Source organism: Saimiri boliviensis, chromosome 2 (genome assembly GCF_048565385.1).
Source record: "Saimiri boliviensis isolate mSaiBol1 chromosome 2, mSaiBol1.pri, whole genome shotgun sequence".
NCBI classification, from domain to species: domain Eukaryota; kingdom Metazoa; phylum Chordata; class Mammalia; order Primates; family Cebidae; genus Saimiri; species Saimiri boliviensis.
Window position 1 is genome coordinate 58540309 of NC_133450.1, and position 19292 is coordinate 58559600.

Genomic DNA, 19292 nt, shown 5'->3' on the forward strand with positions numbered 1-19292 from the left:
AGTTCAAGACTAGCCCTATCTCTTTTTTTCTGAATGTGGAAGCCACTGCCTAAGTAACACTGGAGAGGAAGGTGATGGCTACATAATCTGTAAGTCAGTCTTGAATAGAAGACAATCAACATAACACGTAATATTCAAACAGAAAAAGATACTTGCTGTCAAATTTTCTGCTATCATACTGGAAAGCGCTGAAAGAATCCGAATGACTATCTGAGCTGATAAGATCACTGCTCCCTGCACTGGCAGGAGAAGTCCATTCTGAGGGCACACCTGGATCATCAATAGGGCGCATCTGGTTCTGCTTGTTTAGAATATCAGGGAGGTCTTTGGGAATTTCGAGGCTGCCTGGACTACTTCCCCTTCTTGTCATAGTCTAAAAAGTCAAGAAATATTTTATCATTAAAAAGGAAGTTTTTATTCTCTTTAAGCATCTGAAACTTTTAATTTCCAAACTATCACAATAAATACTGAGATTTAGAGGCTGAAGTAGGAGCGGAGAAAACGCTCACCAAACAATTCATGTAACTGAATGGAGCTAGAGCCTGACCTCTCCTGGTCTGACTAAAGACCCAAATAGCATATGATGCTGGGCCTGTGACTCTTAAGCCTCAGTAGGATCCATGCAGTGAATATAAATTAAAACAGCAGAGAGTATTTAAGTGGAAAAAGAACAGCAAATAAAAAAGACAGTGGGAGAGTGAAAAGAATGACAGCAAAGATGTTGTTCTACGTTTGATTTTTAGCCACTCAAGGAAAAAAAAAGTGGTTATATAATGTAGTTATAGAGACGTCAAACCCAAATGAAATACAAAATTTTAAAAAAGCAATTCCAGGTCTAGTGTGGTGGCTCATTCCAGTAATCCCAGCACTGTGGGAGGCTGAGGTGGGCAGATCACCTGAGGTCAGGAGTTCGAGAGCAGCCTGGCCAACATGGTGAAACCATATCTCTACTAAAAATAAAAAAATTCACTAGGCATGGTGACACATGCCTATAATCCCAGCTACTTAGGAGGCTGAGACAGGAGAATTGCTGGGACTCAGGAGGTAGAGACTGCAGTGACCTGAAATTGTACCACTGCACTCCAGCCTGGGTGATGAAGCAAGACTCTATCTCAAGAAAACATCAATTCTACATCTATTTATCCTTCCCTAACAATTAAGCATTACTAGGGATAAAAGAGCTCCTGTTTTCATGTTGCCATAATCCTAACATTCAAGATAAAGGTAACTTTTAAGTCTCTTCCAAAGTTATTTAAAAATGATTTAGCAGTATTTGCGCTAGCAAAACTATGGGAGCTGGTTCACAAACTGATCTTGAGACAAAAATAAAAATTATATATGTTTTTTACTTTAAATTATATATATATAACTATGGGAGATGGGACAGAAGACCTCCATTGCTATCTTTCCCACTGAGAGCTGGCAGCTGGCACCAGGGCAACCTATAAGGAAAGATGAGAAAAGGGGAGACTATAAAGGTATTTGCTTGTATCTGTGTACTTGTGTAGAGGTATTTGTATCTCACCTTGGTGAAAACCATGAGGCTGCTTACTTTATGCCTTTAGATTTTAAAAAAATTATAAAAATGTAATGCAAAATTCTTAATTCATAAAAGGGTTATATTTTGAGGAAAGGCTATTTTGAATAAACATTTCCATATATAAATTGACATATATGTATATAGATACATATCTGTTAGTTTCTCCACCCTACTCTATAAAACTAAACATATAAAATAAAACTTACCGAGGCATTGCCACTTCGAAGTCGTTCTGCTATAAACTCATCCATCAGATCAGGAACATTAGCACTGCTGCTGCCAATATCAGTATTAAGAGGAGGCAGTTTTTGGCTCACGTCCTCTTTATTGACTAAAAATAAATAAATAACTATATATAGTGAGGAAAAACTTAACTGCATTTTCTAACTTTGAAATAAACAAAACCCAAAACAAAGTACCTATGCCAATTATTTGCCAAACATGCATTTATGAATAATTTCCCTTCTTTCAGATTTAATTTTAAGAATTAGTAAATTGATATTTACTTTATTTAACTAAGCAGATGTTAGTCAATCTTCAGTATAACTTTAAACAGCAAGAAAGCTTATAGATAAGCACTAGCTGAAGTTAGGTTAATATTGCCTATAAAGAAACTGGTATATTTATCTTTTTTCCTGACTCAATGTTTCTATTTAGAGCCTTAACAATTTACAATTCCATTTCTCCCCCAAACAATATTTTCAGGGAATATATCATTTGAATCTATACAAAACTTGGTATTTATAAACTTGTATTTATAAATACTCAAACTTAAATGCATACAAATGCATTTGAGTATTTATAAATACAAATTCTATAATTTTTATACACTGCTGTTTCTATCCACTATAAAATCTAATTTTAGTGCTTTAAGAAAAAAAGGAAAAAAAGTTGACTTTTGAAAAGGTTTTCTTACAAAAAAAAATCCAAAATAGTTTTCTTGATTTTTTTATGACTACTTTTTTTTTTTTTTACCATTTACATTAACAATAAAGTTTTAGACTCGAGAAGCTAACTTACAGAAAATAATGTTATCTATGTCACTACCGTGCTACTGAAAAGTTGATTTCTCTGCAATGAAAAGAAAATCAGCACTGTTTATGTTCCTAATAAACTACAAAGTATTTCAGATTAAGAAAATATACTGGTCAGATGCTCACTGTGAAATACCATTATCTTTATGTTACTGGCCAGGCTTTGCTAAGCTGTCAAATACTGCCCTCAGGTGGCATTAATGGCTCAATGCAAGATGCATTATACAGCGTTGTTAATCATGCTAACAAAACCATGTTAAAACAAATAAAATCAAAACCAACCTTACTGCTGAAAGTTAATAGTCTATATACGTAAAGTTATTTTAACTTTGACTCAAGATAAAGTTACTATAATCTTGCTTTCTTTATCTGTCCATAGAGGTTCCATATTTAAATCATGATTGGCTATTGTGAAACCTTTATGCACATTTAAAATCTCAGAAAAAAAGAAAGTAATGAAAGTGTTTCAAGGTTATAACTTGCATTCTATATAAATGAATGCAAAACTAAAAAGCCTACAGCATGTTTGGAAATGGCTTAAATGAAAAGTGATTAAATTCACTTTGAGATTTAAGAAATAATTTCCTCATCATTGATAGTTAACTATAACATTGGTGCTGGCTGTAGGACTTTGATTTCTATTATGTTAGATGTCAAGTAATTTTCTATCAAGAAAAAATACAAAATGAAAGAAATCAGCAGTAAAAATAAATAAATTCAATTAGATACATCTTGTGCCCTTTTAAACTACAGTGGGGTGGGGAAGAAAGCATAATAACTCTTTGGTAAACTTAATTTCCACACTTGTGGTATACACTCAGAAAAATATTTGATTTAGGTAGTCTTTGATAGGTCATTGAAATTTTCCTGTATGTCCTCTTTCCTATATTGTTGTTCAGCAGCAAAGAGGTTTAACTAAATGCCTTATAAGGGAAATTAGTAATTTAAATAAACATTCTATGCTGGGGAAAATACAGCTGGGAATAGGCGCATGCATAACCAAACAGAGAGAAAGCAGTGACCATCCCAAAGCTTTTTGATTGCTTATAGCTTGCTTCAGTTGCATTAAGCCAAACTGGTGCTGTCTTTCTCCTTTTGCGCTCTGCACACTGTTAGTGCTCACCTGCAGCTTTCCTTCCAAAATAGCCCATTACATGACTGTACAGATCCCTCAGTGGAGCCTCTGGTGGCATTCTGTTCTGCCTCTGTGGGGAAACATTTGCCTTCGGCTTCGAAAGAGCATGTACAACAGTTTTATAAACGCCACCCAGGGAGCCCTGCTGTAGTCCTGCCTCATGACTTGATGACCTAAGAGTACTACGACTACCTAACTGATTACTTGCAATTCCTTCTTTTTGTAATATGGTGGTGGGAATCTCTGTGGATTCCTTCACTGTTTTACTACTTACTGATGCAGTATTAAGTGTATCTAGAGGTCTGTACACACCAGGTTTTACTAGCTCTGCAGCACTATTTGAGCTGGTATGGGTGTTGCTGGTGCTGCTATTGCTGCTACTACTACTAAAGCCACCGAGCTTCCGCAGTCTCATCTTCCATGGAGCCTCTTTGTTTTCCAGAGGATTATAAAACTGAACGGACTCAGTGGATGGTCTAAAAGTAACATGAACACTATTTCGTTTTTTGGTAGCAATTTTCATGATTTTAGCTCTATGAGTTACTGTTTCAGACAAACTCCTTTTAGTTGGAGAAAGTTTGCCAGTATTTGTAACATGAGGCATTCTGCGGTTAACAGGTGCTTTTAGTGTTGCTTTCTTGGCACGCATAACATGTGGGACAGTGATTTTTTCATTAATTTGCACACTCTTAAGCTTTTCAACTAGTGTTACATCAACACAAGCATCTAATTCTGTGGCTGTTTGTCTACACAGATGTTTCCTTTTTTCTTTATCACAAGGGCTATCTGAACTAGGCTCTGACGGCTGTTTATCACTGTTTAGTTGCTTGGATTTTTCAGAAGTTTGTGTTCTAATAAAACTGTCTGACTGGACAGGTGCAATATTACTCATGAAGACAGCTGAGTCTGGTTCTTTCTGAAACTGTAGGTTTTCAGGAGTCCCAACAAAACAGGTGATATTTTCAGATTTAATTCCCTGATCTGTGCATTCTACTTTATCTAAAGATAACCTTTCACCCCTATTTACTGCAATAGTCACTTCCTGAGAGGCTAGGTCTTTACCTATCTCATTTTTACTATGATTTTCCTGGTTTTCCTTAAAATATTCTTTCAAGGTGGAAAGAAGATCATCATCTCCTTCAAGGTCAATGTACTGGATTTGTTCAAAAGCTGAATCTGCAAGTCCTACTGGACCTATTAAATGACAAAGATGGTCATATATGCTATCACCAACTTCCAGAGAAGATTCTCTACTATGAGTATCAGTGATGTGGCTTTCAGTGGATCTAGTTATTGAAGAAGCCTCTGTGGAACTCTGCAAGCTTGGTGCATGACGGGATGAACTGTCAATGACAGGAACTGCACCTTTGGCTCGTTCAACAGTGAATGGTTCCAAGATGTCAGAAGTGCTGCTACTTCGAGGCAATGGCTGCTCCTCATTCAAAGCACCAAAAACTTCATTTCCGGTTTCTTCACTCTGTGAAAAATGTCTCACTCTAGTTGAGCGGGGAAGTATTTGAGCATCATCAATATCTGTAAAAGAAAAAAAGTTATGTAGAGTAGAACTACATAAATATAAAAAGTTATTAATATTAATTTTAACAAAACCCTATAGCATATGCTTTAAAATGAAAAAAATTGAGTTTTTTATAAGCTCAATGAAAAAAAAATCAAAATACAAATCTGTTTTTTTAAAAAATGATGGGAACAAGCCAATACAGCATGTAGTGTCAATGAATTAGAAAACTACCAAAACACATTTTAAAATGTTAACATGCATAGAAACAGACAGTGAGGTGATGAAACATTTGGAAGTGCAGATAAAGATAGAGCTGTGCCAATAAATCAAGCAACTCAAATGCTATTCAATTTTTCCTACTTATTTAAGTTCCAAGCAGAAAAAGTAGAACTCAACACAGAAAGCCCATCCAAGTATCCCACTGTACACTCCTACAGGGTCTAGTAAATTCTCCGGCTTCCTTCCCAAAAAGACAAGAGGCATCTTTTCTTCAAATTTTGCTTCTCTGTCTGATTAGATATGAGAAATGAAACTCTCCACTCTCTTCCTAAAGTTCTCTTTGTCAGGAAACTATCTGTTCTCCCAAGGTGTTTTACTTTATTATAGTATTAAAATCTTATTCACCGACATCAAATAAAGTCAGTATGTTGTGTTTTTTTTTTAAATCAATTGTATTCTTTTGTTTTTGGCAAAAACACTACTTATATCTGCTGGGAAGAAACTTTACCTGCCTGTTATTGGCCTTTTCCATTAAACAGCCATCAAGCTCTAAAAACTGTATCTCTGGCTTCTTACATATCTTTTCAAGAATTATAGATGGACATTCAGGGATTATCTAACTCTCTCGCAGTTAAGAAAATTGAAGCCCAGAGAGGTTAAGTTACTTTATCAAATTTACAATAAAAAAAGTTTGAGAAACAGGCTTAGTGTTACATATCACTGCATTATTTTCACTGCCTTCAGTGTTAAGTTTATGGTAAATCCTCAAAAATATTTATGAAATTGAAAATCACAGGATGAAACAACCATTTAACTGTTCAGATATATACAAATTCTCAACAGGAATTTTGGAAGCAAAATACAATGTCTATGAATCCATCATAATCTATAAGTTACTTAGAAGTAACAAAAAAAATTGTTTTCACAAGTCAGCAAAATATAATGAAGAAAGGACAGAGTCAAAAAGTAAGCTGTTGCTACTTATTAGGCTTCTTGCACAAAAGTTAAATGTAACAGAACTATAAGTGAATAATCAAAATAAGAAAATTTAGATCCAGAAGCAAAGCAGTGACTTGTCCAAGATTAGAAAACAATTTGCTGATTCTTACTCTAGACTTTGAGACCAGTTTCCTCATTTATAAAATGGAGATAGTCACTCAGAGTATTTTTGGGAACCATACTATGGCTGAAAAAAGGCTAGTCCTTCTGCAATTTCATTCATATCACCCTCTTCGTATGAGGTCCAAACGGACCTACTTTATATTAAATTGAGATCAACAGAGGTTTGTATTATGCCAAGATTCTAGTATACTCCTGATGATATACTAGTAGGCTCCCATCATAGGTCAAATATATAGTATCTCCTGAAGCTGAAACAATTAATTTTTCGTCATGAAAACTAGAAGAATGTGTAACTTCAAAAAAATGACATTGTGGCCGGGCGCGGTGGCTCAAGCCTGTAATCCCAGCACTTTGGGAGGCCGAGGTGTGTGAATCATGAGGTCAAGAGATCGAGACCATCCTGGTCAACACGGTGAAACCCCGTCTCTACTAAAAATACAAAAAATTAGCTGGGCATGGTGGCGCGTGCCTGTTAATCCCAGCTACTCAGGAGGCTGAGGCAGGAGAATTGCCTGAACCCAGGAGACGGAGGTTGCGGTGAGCCGAGATTGCGCCATTGCACTCCAGCCTGGGTAACAAGAGCGAAACTCCGTTTCAAAAAAAAAAAAAAAAAAAAAAATGACATTGTTTTTCTTCCTTGCATTCCACTTAGAAATTTTTCTAAATGAAAAGTGAAATATCTCCTTAAAAACTTCACACTGATGCACTTACACTCATTAAGTGTTTCTTAATACAGCATATAACTAACTCATATCTGAGCATCTTGAGAAACATAAATATTTGTTTTTTTTACATCTGCCATAAGAGATCATAAGAACTTCTGCCTCAATGACAGAGATTATTTTCAACATGCAGTCTAAATTTCTTTCCATACAATATTCTAAAGAACTCAGCCAAGGATAAAGACTGTATAACTGTTCTATAATAATTCTTACAAATTTTATAGCTGGGATTTTATTTTACCAAAGGTCAAAATCAAGATTTCAAAACATTAAAATCTAACGTTATGACACCAGCAAATACAAAAACGTCAGAAGTATAATAGTTTTAGTTTTTAATTTCTTTTATTGATATTTCACAATTTTTCCATTCTAAAGAAGCCAGGAAAGAAAATTATGATGTTCTGTGTTTAGGAACTCCTTCCCAAACTCAGCCCTCACACCCTGTATATTAGAAAACTTAGCCATTATTTCAGCCTATTTTTTTTCTAAAACTTTGCTACCATACATGACTATCTAAAACTTTTGTGCAAGCTTAAGAGGGAAAGAGCTTTTAAAAAAAAAAAAGGAACCAGATTTTTTTCTACCAATACTGTAGTATTGAAGAATTTAAATTTAAATGGTATTTTCATGGTCTTAAGCTTTAAATATAGTTCTTTCATGGTACATAACAATACTAATTACACAAAATCAAAGAAGAAAATAACACTGAAAGGAAACCAACTATCTGCTAAATTCAGATCAAGAGGGTTGTATTATGCCAATACAAACGGCACTTGAATTAAGCATATTTGACTCTAACATGCCTTATATTAGCTGAGCAAATATATTACAGCTGAACTTTATTTTTAAAAAGACTAAATAATAACTAAACCATATATAGTACTTTCCATATGTCAGGTGTTGTAAGCATCTAACATATCGTTCATTCAATCCTCACAACCCCATGAAGTAGGTGCTATGCCTATTTTATAGATGAAAAAACTGTTTAAGTGACTTACCCAAATATACACAGCTACAAAGTGAGGAGCTGTGGTGTAAAGTAAGGCAGAAATTAGTCTTTACTCTTAATCTCTTGAATAATATGTTATATATGTTTTGTACTCATAAAATAATTTATTGTTAAATAAAACGATAAAAATTAATTGTTACTGAGAAATCATAAAGCTAGCCATTAATAACATCTCAATATAAATAAAAAAGAATTTTAAAAAAACCACAGAGCAGCTTAGTGATTTATCTCTATAAAGATAAGAATGTTAGAAATCAAAACCTAACTAAAACAAATGTTAGTAAATTATACAGATGGAGACAATTAAAAAATTTTGTATTGAATTGCTAAAAATAATGGTGGCATCAGGTTTAAATAAAAATACCCCTCAAAACAATTTAATTATGCTGCTTATATTTTAACTTGAACAATGAAAGCTTTTAAATAAAATTTTATATTTTTTTCTTTTTCTTTTATTTTTCTTAAGGGAAACCACTCAGACTGTGTCCTCTTGCTCTCCGGGAGGAAGAGAAGAATGATCACCCAAGGCAAATGGCAGCTGCAGCAAAGCAACACCAAAGGCCCGTTTCACACTAAGCAGAAAACACCGCACCTTCTCTTCCCGGTTTCCAGTCCCACATGCTCAGAGAAACGTCTATAGTAATACACCTTAGAAATTATCCTTCAAAGTATAGTCTTTTAAATTAAATATTACTCTAAAGCATTAGAAACCATTTAATGAGTGAAACAATAAAAATGTTTTCAAGAGATTTACAAAAACTGCTTTTGAACACTGAGAAAATGCTTCCTGTATAACCTATAAAGTTACAGAAATGTCAAGTTTTATCTCTGGGTTTTCTTAATACTGTTTACCATTAAAGTGTGTCAATTATTTTTAGATTAAAAAACTGATTTTTTTCCTGGAAATATTTTGTTCAAAAGTCTCCTTTGTTGGTTTGAAAGTAAAGTTTTACATTGAAGTATACTATCAGCTTATAAAATGTTAAGAAAAAAGCACTCCTTTCCACTAGATTTAAGTTTCTTGAGGATTTTTGTTTTGTTCATCACAATTATTTCTATTGCTTGAAAGAGGACCTGTCACACAGTATGGGATTAATAAATAGTAGAAGAAAAGCATGCCTTAAAAAAAAAAAAAGTAGCTCCTAATTGGTAAAAAGCAAGTTAGTTACAAAAAAGCCCTCTTCAGTTAGAATACTAACATATCACTAGAAAATTTTAATCATTTCTGAAATGATTCATAAAATCAAGTGCCAAAATCCCCTTTACTAAAGTTAAGTTACTTTCTTGGTCAAGCACGAGTGTTAGCTACCAGTAACATTTTTTACGGTTCCTGAATTTGTAATGTAATTTAAACTACTTTACACAGAAACTGATGCCATTTTGAAACTCAGTTTTTTTCTGCTAATTACTTAAATTTTTGTCTACTTGGGCAACAATGACAATGTACTTCAAAGTAAGTAAGAACTATAGAGCATCTATGTTTCAAATACTAACAGAGGCTATTAAAATTCTAGGTCTTTTTAAGATTATATGTTCAATTTGTAGGTAATTCAAAGCCGTATTTACATTATTGTAATCATATGAAAAGACTTAAAAGCAACAAATCAAGCTCAATGTTTTTCATGTTAAACCACTAAAATTTAGCCCACTAGACTATTTTCTCTTTTATTCTAAAATTGTTTTCCTGACTTTTAAATTTTGAACATAAACTACCGATATAATTTTTATGTTAAGAAAAGCACGGGCCAGGCATGGTGCCTAATGCACTATTGGGAGGCCATGGCGGGTGGATCGTGAGGTCAAGAGATCAAGACCATACTGGCCAGCACAGTAAAACCTCATTTCTCCTAAAAATATAAAAATTAGTTAGGCGTAGTGGCACACGCCTGTAGTCCCAGCTGCTCGGGAGGCTGAGGCAGGAGAACTGCTTGAACCCAGGAGGCAGAGGTTGCAGTAAGCTGAGATAGTGCCACTCCAGTCTGGGCAACAAGAGCAAGACTCCATCTCAAAAAACAAACAAAAAAGAATCTAAAAGTTATTAACTTGGGGAGGCCGGGTGGGGAAGAGTAAAAAAAAAAAAAGTGTTTTGCTTATGAGTATGCTATATAATGCCATGTTTAAGTTAGCCTCACATTTTTCTTGAGATGTTCTTTTTAAAAAGTTAATGTAGGCCGGGGGCAGTGGCTCACACTTGTAATCCCAGCACTTTGGGAGGCTGAGATAGGCAGATCACCTGAGGTCAGAAGCTCAAGACCAGCCTGGCCAACATGGTGAAACCCCATCTCTACCAAAAATTTTAAAAAAAATTAGACGGGTGTGGTGATGGGCTTCCATTGTCTCAGCTACTTGGGAGGCTGAGGCACAAGAATTGCTTGAACCCAGGAGGCAGAGGCTGCAGTGAGCCTAGATTGCACCACTGTACTCCAGCCTGGGCGACAGAATAAAACTGTCTCAAAAAAATTAATGTAAATTATTCCAGGAAAAAAAAAAAGATTTAATTTGCCAAGAGGCTGAGGTGGGAAGATCTCTGGAGCCCAGGAGTTCCAGGCTGCAGTAAAATAGGATGGCACCACAGCAATCAAGCCTGGGCAATAGAGTGAGGCCCTATCTCTTAAAAAAAAAATCTGCCGGGCGTGGTGGCTCAAGCCTGTAATCCCAGCACTTTGGGAGGCCGAGGCGGGTGGATCACGAGGTCAAGAGATCGAGACCATCCTGGTCAACATGGTGAAACCCCGTCTCTACCAAAAATACAAAAAATTAGCTGGGCATTGTGGCGCGTGCCTGTAATCCCAGCTACTAAGGAGGCTGAGGCAGGAGAATTGCCTGAACCCAGGAGGCGGAGGTTGCGGTGAGCCGAGATCGCGCCATTGCACTCCAGCCTGGGTAACAAGAGCAAAACTCCGTCTCAAAAAAAAAAAAAAAAAATCTAATTGGAATTATGCTACAATCAGCAGATTACAAGTGGAAAATCTGTAAAATATTAATATCCTATTGTACACTGATAATAGGAAAAAATTCATGATTGTACAAAGAAAGGCCTACTTCTTCATGAGATGGAAAATTCTCCTTATCGGGCAGAATTTAGGAACAGGATAGGCCTATGAGACATACTATTTTCTTTTCCCTTGATACTCAGAAAACAGAAGTATAAAGAGCTCAATTCAAATAATAAAGCATTGTTAATAAAAAGAGATCAGTCCCCAAACAGTAACAGTCTATATACTACAGCCTAAGACTAGAGTCTAACAGCAACAAAAATGACAAATCAGTTTTGGGAAATAGTTGGAAGAAACTGGGTCTGTAAGCTTAATTTCAGGATGAGAAACTCACAGTACTTGATTAGAAAATAATAAATAAAAAACATTTGTGGAAGTATACACAAAGCTGCCTACCATGTTTATATATGTTTATATCCCTCCTTTCACTAAAGTGTTTTACTCTTGGCAGTAAAAGTAATTTGCTTAGGAATGATCATTCAGATTTCTGGCTTCTCTTACCCATTTCTTAAGAAAACAATGACTGTCAGACTGGGCTACCAAATATGTACAGTCTGGTACAGTAATTACCAAATAATTGTGAAGGCCAATGACAGGGAGGCCAAGGAGTGTGCTTGCCCAGATACTAGAATAAATTAGACATTTGTGCAAGCCAACATATTGTATCAAACTTGATACATATTTTCCAAACTGTTATAGATGAGTCTGTTGTTGAGAAATAGTGTCACTGACATAATGCCAATGACCTCAAACTGGTCCCCAGAGCTTAAGAAGAACTCTTCATGGGCTGGGTGTGGTGGCTCACTACTGTAATCCCAGCATTTGTGGAGGCCAAGGTGGGGAGGTTCACTTTAGCCAACGAGTTTGAGACCAGCCTGGGCAACTTTATGTTCAGAATTTCCCTGGGCAACAACCCTGACTCTACACAAAAATTTAAAAATTAGCCAGGTGTGGTGGTACATGCCTATGATCCCAGCTACATGGGAGGCTGAGGCAGAGAAGACAAGGCTGCGGTGAGTCATGTTTGTGCCACTGCACTCCAGCCTAGGCAACAGAGCAAATTTTTAAAAATGTATATAAAAGCTCTATCATATAGCATCATACTTACAACAATGTAGGTAGAATGGACAGAACAAGAACACTGGAGAAGAAAAAAGGGCTGAAAACAAATAGGGTACTTAGAAAACTGATGGTCCTTTCTCATAAATTTTAGTATATTTAAAAAAAATGATTTAAAAGGACTTTCCTTTTACATCCCAAATTATCCAAAAGTATCAGATAAATATTTTTCTGACAAATTCTACCATAAGCTAGAAGTAGACTGTCTATGAGTAGTTTCATTGAGGTTTTTTTGGTGAAGTAGTTGAAGAAACCTCAACTCCTGATTTCAAAGATACACTCAGGAAATATTTTGAGTTTAAGCTTGTTCACATGAGGGAGAGATACGAAAGCAAGAAAAACCATTTACTTTTTCCCCTTCATATAGTTCACTTTCTTATTAATTCCCTGGCCATTAAACTATTTTGCAGTAAAATTTACTCAAACCTTGGAAGAAACATCGGCAATTAAAGAATGATTGGTTGAAGATCCAAGATTCTGTTGATTTTGGGGTTTTAATTTAGCACTATTTTTACAAATTTCTATTCTTATAACTCCTACATTTTCTCTTACCTCTTTTTCTCTCCTTCGCTCTGCACCTAACACCTCAAGAAGCAAAATCCAAGCCTTTAATTTGCCTCCAAGAATAGCAGGGGCAAAAAAAAAAAAAAAAAAATTCAGTAATTTAGATTTCTACAATGTAAACTAGTATAAAATTAATCCTGTTCAATTTTCATATTTGTTCTCTCTGGAACCTTAATGCCACAGGATATCAGTATGTGCACTTGGAAAGGTGTTCTATGCTTAAATAAGTTTGAGACATACTCGATTATAAACAGTTTTGGTTTTTCTACAGGTTTTCTAAGGGCCTTTAATATATTGATTTGCACTATGAATCTTTAATCTTTTCCTCTATACACCTATTTGCATCTCCAGGAAAGTATTCTAAATCTACATATCAGCTGGGAAAATCCTGACTTCATTCACAAGTCAGTTCTCAGGAAAGGCGGGATTTTGCTGCTATTTTAAAGTGATAGGTTCCTTTCCTCTTTCAAATTCTAAGAGAAAAAAATGATTTTAAATTCAAAATAACTGTAATTATGCTTCTATATTTTAAATGTATACAAGCATAAAAAACTGGTAGCAAAAGCACTTGAAGACGCCAATAAGTGATCACTAGTTTTGGAGGATTATATAAAATTTTTCATGTGCTTTTCCATATAATCCATGTTTTCTAAAATGAACATTTTTATTTTGATAATCAGATATAAAGTTTGTTTTGTTTTAGTCACTGATGTCTAAACACCAGCTAAATCTTTAAATTTATCATAGAAGGTATATTGCCCCAGATGGGGAAAAGGAATACAACAAATAAAATTGCCATTTAAAAACTTCCTTTCAAACAGTGTTTATAAACGTTTAAATCATAAAATCATAAAAAAAGCAAACTTTCTGAATTTTGTATTTGTAGCAAAGCAAGAATTCTGAAATAAACACTTCTCATCCTGGCTATGGCACCACTCTAGAATATTTTGAAAGGAACGAACTTATCTTGGTTTTAGCTTTTCAGAAATGTTTTAGCACTTAACATGAATATTTGAGAAAATATTAAGTTGTAGATGAGAAATTTAATAAATTCCTTCAGATCTGGGGAAAACATAAATCTTACAGTTTTTTTTAAGACAGTAGTGGAACGCCTAATCCAATCAAACTTTTAAGTATTAGTGGCCAAGAGAATTCAAATTCTGTACTTAACATAAATAGAATAAAATAATAATGGAAGTGGCCAAAACTCATTTTAATTTTCTAAACATGTCAAAAATGGTTTGCATTAAATGCTCTAAGTATGCCTTTTATAAAATCTAGGAGCAAAATATGTATCCAAGAGAAGTTTACAACAAATTCAGAATTTCTTTTAGCGGTATCTAATTCAATTTTAAGAACAGAAATATTGTTTGCCAACTTAAGTAACTAGATTACAATTTGATGTAAGCAACCAAAATCTGTGCTACTTACATAAGAAGGTACAGTGCTTAAATGGAGCACTAAAGAGAAAAAAATATCCGAATTCTTTATTTGTAGCTAAGCATTACATGTAACAAAACTGTGTGCCTTTTTTTTACCATTTATTAAAATTTATATTATTCCATCTATATATTTTTACATCTTACAATTTTTGCACTGGTAGCTTAAAATCTTCAGGTTGCCTCATTTTACTGGTGTAAAATACATCCATTCATTCATCAATACTTACTAGATATTCAGGTTTGGATCGATGCCAAATTTTCTATTGTCATCAATTAAATTGAAAAAATCAACTCCAATTTCATTTTAAACCACTTTTAATTATTATGGTTCCAAAGTTAACAAAACAACTAGGTTTCTTTGAGCTAGCACAATCTGCACACTGTATGATTTTATTTATGCCAAAAAAAATTTTTTTTAAATAAAACTGATCTATGGTGATGAACAGCAAAAAGTCATCGTGTGGAGGGGAAGAGTTCATGGTGACTCACTGGAAAAGGTCACTGGGAAACTTTTTGAGGTAGTGGAAGCATTCTGTACTTTGTGATGATGGCTAATAGGGATGTGTACAATTCTCAAAACTCATTCAATTGAGTCTATGGATCTATGTATTTTATTACATGTTAGTTAAAGCTTAATAAAACAGCAGACCATCCCAGTACTACAGAACTGGAAAGCTAAGCAGTTTTTGAAGCTCCTTCAAAGTTAGGGTTTCACAGAATGGTTTAAAAATGAGTGAGTCCTTAGAATTCTATATATGATTACATGTAATATAAATACAAAGATTCCAAAGCAACTTTTAGATTACATACTTTTCCAAAATATTGATTGCTCTTACTCAGTTTCATTACTATAGATGATGCAGAAAAAATTATTCAAGATTTACCACACTGTTAGTCAGAACAATGGGAAATGAAAAGTCAGTGCTCTTATTATCTTCCAAAGTCATCTTTTATAAGGCATCTATGATATAAATATACACTACTACTTCTTTTAACCACCTGAGAGGAAGAAAAAAATCAAACATGAGCAAAATAATAATAATAGTAATTGGCCATTTACAACCAAAATTACTGGACATTGGCACAGCACTAAACTTAGCACTTCCAGAATGAACTGCAAGGATAGCATTAGAGTTCAAATAACTCAAAATGTTGATTTCTCAATCACTTTCCCAGTTTCCCACACCTCCCCCAAAGAAATTAACTTTAAAGAGTTTATTTGATTAAGCAAAATTTGAAAGCAGAGGATTAAAAAGTGAAAAAGGGGGTGCAGAAATTAGCAGAGGTGGCACTACCTGAAAGCTCATCAGAAAGGGGAGTGAGAACAATATCAGGCAAGAAGGGTTTGGAAGTATGGATCAGAACAGGAGCACTTTTAGCACTGCGTATATAGGCCGATGGCAGAGCACATTCACCAATGGATCGGCTTCTCATGGCTTTAAAAAAGGAAAAGAAAGAAGTGGGGAAGGAAAAAAGAAGAGTGACTATAATGAAAGGCTCGTGTCACAGAAAAGCAGCAACAGAGAAAACTAAAAGATACAAAGGAAGGAAATTATAAATTAAAACATTTCAGCACGGCAAATACTGGCAAGCTGTAAGAAAAGAAATCAGAGAACACACACGACATTTTGAATATAATTTTTTGATATAAAGCATGAAAATGCTCATTATTATTAGCAGTTACAATGGAATAGCATTTAAAAATAGCAGACACTTTAATTAACCTTATGTTCTCAAAACCAAGGGTTTAGACATTCATTGAATGAAAACACTGAAAATAACTCAATATTAATAGTTCAAAGAAACTTTTGCAACAACAATTGGGCATTTCTGTAGGCAATCCTGAGCCATTTTTCTTAATGAGGCTGAATTATAAGAACAAATCATTTCTACTATATACTCTTTACCAAATAAAGTTTTCTGAATCACTCACAAGGCTTTCTTAGAAATTTTTAGGTAATTCATAATCAAAAGGATGTGTTTAATAGGGTAATGCTAATCAAATCAGTATCTTTTATAATAAAATATGAGTATAATTAAAATTTTTACAAAGAAACATTTATCGAAAATAGAATTTGCAGAGGATGAAGAATTGAATTCTTGACAAAAATAGATAATTTTGTGCTTATTCAAATCATAAACATAAAAACTTAAAATATTATTTTTAAAAAAAGCTTTAAACTGTATTACTTTTTAAAAATTGCATTTGTAGTTGCATTTGATAATTTCTTAGGAGAGTCCCTAGTTCACAAAAATTAAAGATAAATTATAGTTCACTTAGAAATAAATAATCAACTTTATGCTTCCCAGAGATTTTTTTAAAAACATTTATTTTAAGGATTCCTGATTAAGTTATATGTATTGTTACACATGAATCAAGGACTTGAAAGAAACAATACTGCATAATATCCAGTGTAACAGGAATGTTGGCAAAAAAAAAATAGTTTGAATATTAACATCGATTCAAATTCCTGAGTTTCCGTGATTACTAGACAGACTTCGTTTCCTGAAGTCTAAATTCCTTAGCTTGTTACAAACTCACACAAGGCCTTTACGACTTGGCTATAATCTACCACTCAGTGAGGCTTTATTTTCTTTTACTGTCCTCCCATGGTGCTGTCACTCATAATTTTATAAAGTTCCTTAAAATTTTCATTCTCTTTCATCATCATATCATGTCTTTTATGTTGCTAATGTCCTTGGTCTCTTTTTCTTCCTAACATAATATTCCTTCATACTTGAAGCATCATCTTATCTGAGAAGCTTTTTTGTTTCTTTTTTTGAGACAGGGTCTTACTCTGTTGTCCAGCCCGGAGTGCAGTGGCATGATCATAGCTCACTGCAACCTTGAACTCCTGGGCGTAAGCCAATTCTCCCACCTTAGCCTCCAGAGTAGCTGGGACCACAAGTGTGTGTCACCATGCTTGTTTCTATTCTTTTTTTTTTTTAAGTAGAAATGAGGTCTTGATATATTGCCCAGGCTGGTGTTGAACTCCTGTGCTCAAGCGACCCTCTGACATTGGTCTCCCAAACTACTGGGATTACATGGATAAGCCACCATGCCCAGTCCCTGAGAGGCTTTTCTAACTCTCCCAAACAATTATTTACTGGCAACACAGCAATAAACAAAAACAAACAAGAATTCCTGCTTTTGCAAAGCTTACAATCTATTTTTAGTGGACTGTATGTTTTTAGGTCAGCCTCCCCAACTTTTCAAATGCAAGAACCATATCCCCTGATCTTTGAATCCCTAGTCCCTGGCATATATAAATACAATAATTTTTTTTTTTTACTGAATATCTATATTTGAGTAGGAGTCCAGTTTAACCATTTGAAAAACAAGTTTCAGACTGTGAAGATATGGAGGAGAAAGTAAAAACGAACATAAACCAAAAACTAAATGCATTTCATAGTTTATAATTGAAAAAAGATAATCACAAATTTTAAAATGTATGAATGCTGGCAAAATTAAGGATTCTTTAAGAATAATCTGTATGTAAAAAATACAGAAGTGTGGAACATGCTAAGATAATGGCAACAATTTGTCTTTAGTGTATGACTTACTATGCTGCGTATTGAAGATCAAGTGTATTTTTAAAACCCATATAAAAAATGTCAGAATCTCACCCTATTCCAGTTTTCTTGCTAGCTTCTTGTCCTTCTTGAGAAAATAACCAACAATTTTATAATCTAATGTGAAACAAAAGTTGTGTTGACTCCAACATAATCACTCATTAAAACTAGTCAGAGTAAAGACACAAACACATACGCAAATCTTAAAGTGTTGTTACACAGAAGGTAAAATATCATCTATAATTGTAATAAGATTTAATTTTTTTTTTTTTTGAGATGGCGTTTTGCTCTTGTTACCCAGGCTGGAGTGCAATGGCGCGATCTCGGCTCACCGCAACCTCGCCTCCTGGGTTCAGGCAATTCTCCTGCCTCAGCCTCCTGAGTAGCTGGGATTACAGGCACGTGCCACCATGCCCAGCTAATTTTTTGTATTTTTAGTAGAGACAGGGTTTCACCATGTTGACCAGGATGGTCTCGATCTCTTGACCTTGTGATCCACCCGCCTCGGCCTCCCAAAGTGCTGGGATTACAGGCTTGAGCCACTGCGCCCGGCCCATAAGATTTAATTTTTAAAGATATTTTTTAAAAACCTGAGTTGAGTTTTTGATTCCACAGATATATTATAGGTTTCTCTTTTTTCCCCTACGGGATAATTTCCAGGAAGTAACAACTCCTTTTATTATTTCTTTCCCCACACAAACTTGAAAGAAGAGCTTGGGCATTTCCCTTGGAACTTTTTTCCATATCTGCAATGGAATAAATTTGTGTTTTGATTCCGAATGAATTCTTTAAAAATGTAGCCCTTCGATGGTGTGGTAGCTCACACCTATAATTCTAGCACTTTGGGATGCCAAGGCAGGAGGATGGCTTGAGCCCAGAGTTCAAGACCAGCTGGGCAACAGAGGTAGACCTCATCTTTACAAAAAACAAAAACTAAAACACTAAAACATTAGCAGGGTGTGGTGGTGCGTCCTTGCAGTCCCAGCTACTCTGAAGGCTTGAGGCGGGAGGATCACCTGAGCCCAGGAGGTCAAGGCTACAATAAGCTGTGTTTGTGCCATTGTATTCTAGCCTGGGCAACAGAGCAAGACTCTGCCTCAAAAACAAATTTAAAAAACTCTAAAAAATAAAGCAAAAATTGTCACCTCCTTTTGGTGTTGTTGTTTTAACTAACCTCTGAGTCTTTAGGCATATCTAGAAGTCTGCCAAGGGCCTCACTATAGAAAATTATTTACAATGAATTAGCTATGGAGATCTTTTGGGATTTACTAACCTAAACAGTTACTGACACTCCTATT

General features: G+C 34.8%; 1 protein-coding gene and 1 non-coding gene across 15 annotated transcripts in view; both read right to left on the reverse strand.

Moving 5' to 3' along the window:
- The window catches only part of RALGAPA1 (Ral GTPase activating protein catalytic subunit alpha 1), a 282216-nt gene that overhangs the window by 140330 nt on the left and 122594 nt on the right, over positions 1–19292 (reverse strand). For 8 of the 14 annotated variants that reach the window (XR_012516229.1, XM_074393363.1, XM_074393364.1 and 5 more), the window contains exons 17-20: positions 15717–15857; positions 3698–5242; positions 1747–1871; positions 157–373 (exon numbers count right to left, since the gene is read on the reverse strand). Coding sequence is in view for 13 of the 14 variants with exons in the window: in XM_074393363.1 (XP_074249464.1) it covers positions 157–373; positions 1747–1871; positions 3698–5242; positions 15717–15857 (2028 nt within the window). In the remaining variant the exon portion in view is untranslated. The remainder of the gene's footprint in view (positions 1–156; positions 374–1746; positions 1872–3697; positions 5243–15716; positions 15858–19292) is intronic. The other 6 variants (XM_074393371.1, XM_074393372.1, XM_074393365.1 and 3 more) reach the window with 3 other exon arrangements.
- LOC120364228 (small nucleolar RNA U3) lies at positions 8771–8978 on the reverse strand. The gene has a single exon (XR_005579555.1). It is a non-coding gene; the product is annotated as a small nucleolar RNA U3 (small nucleolar RNA).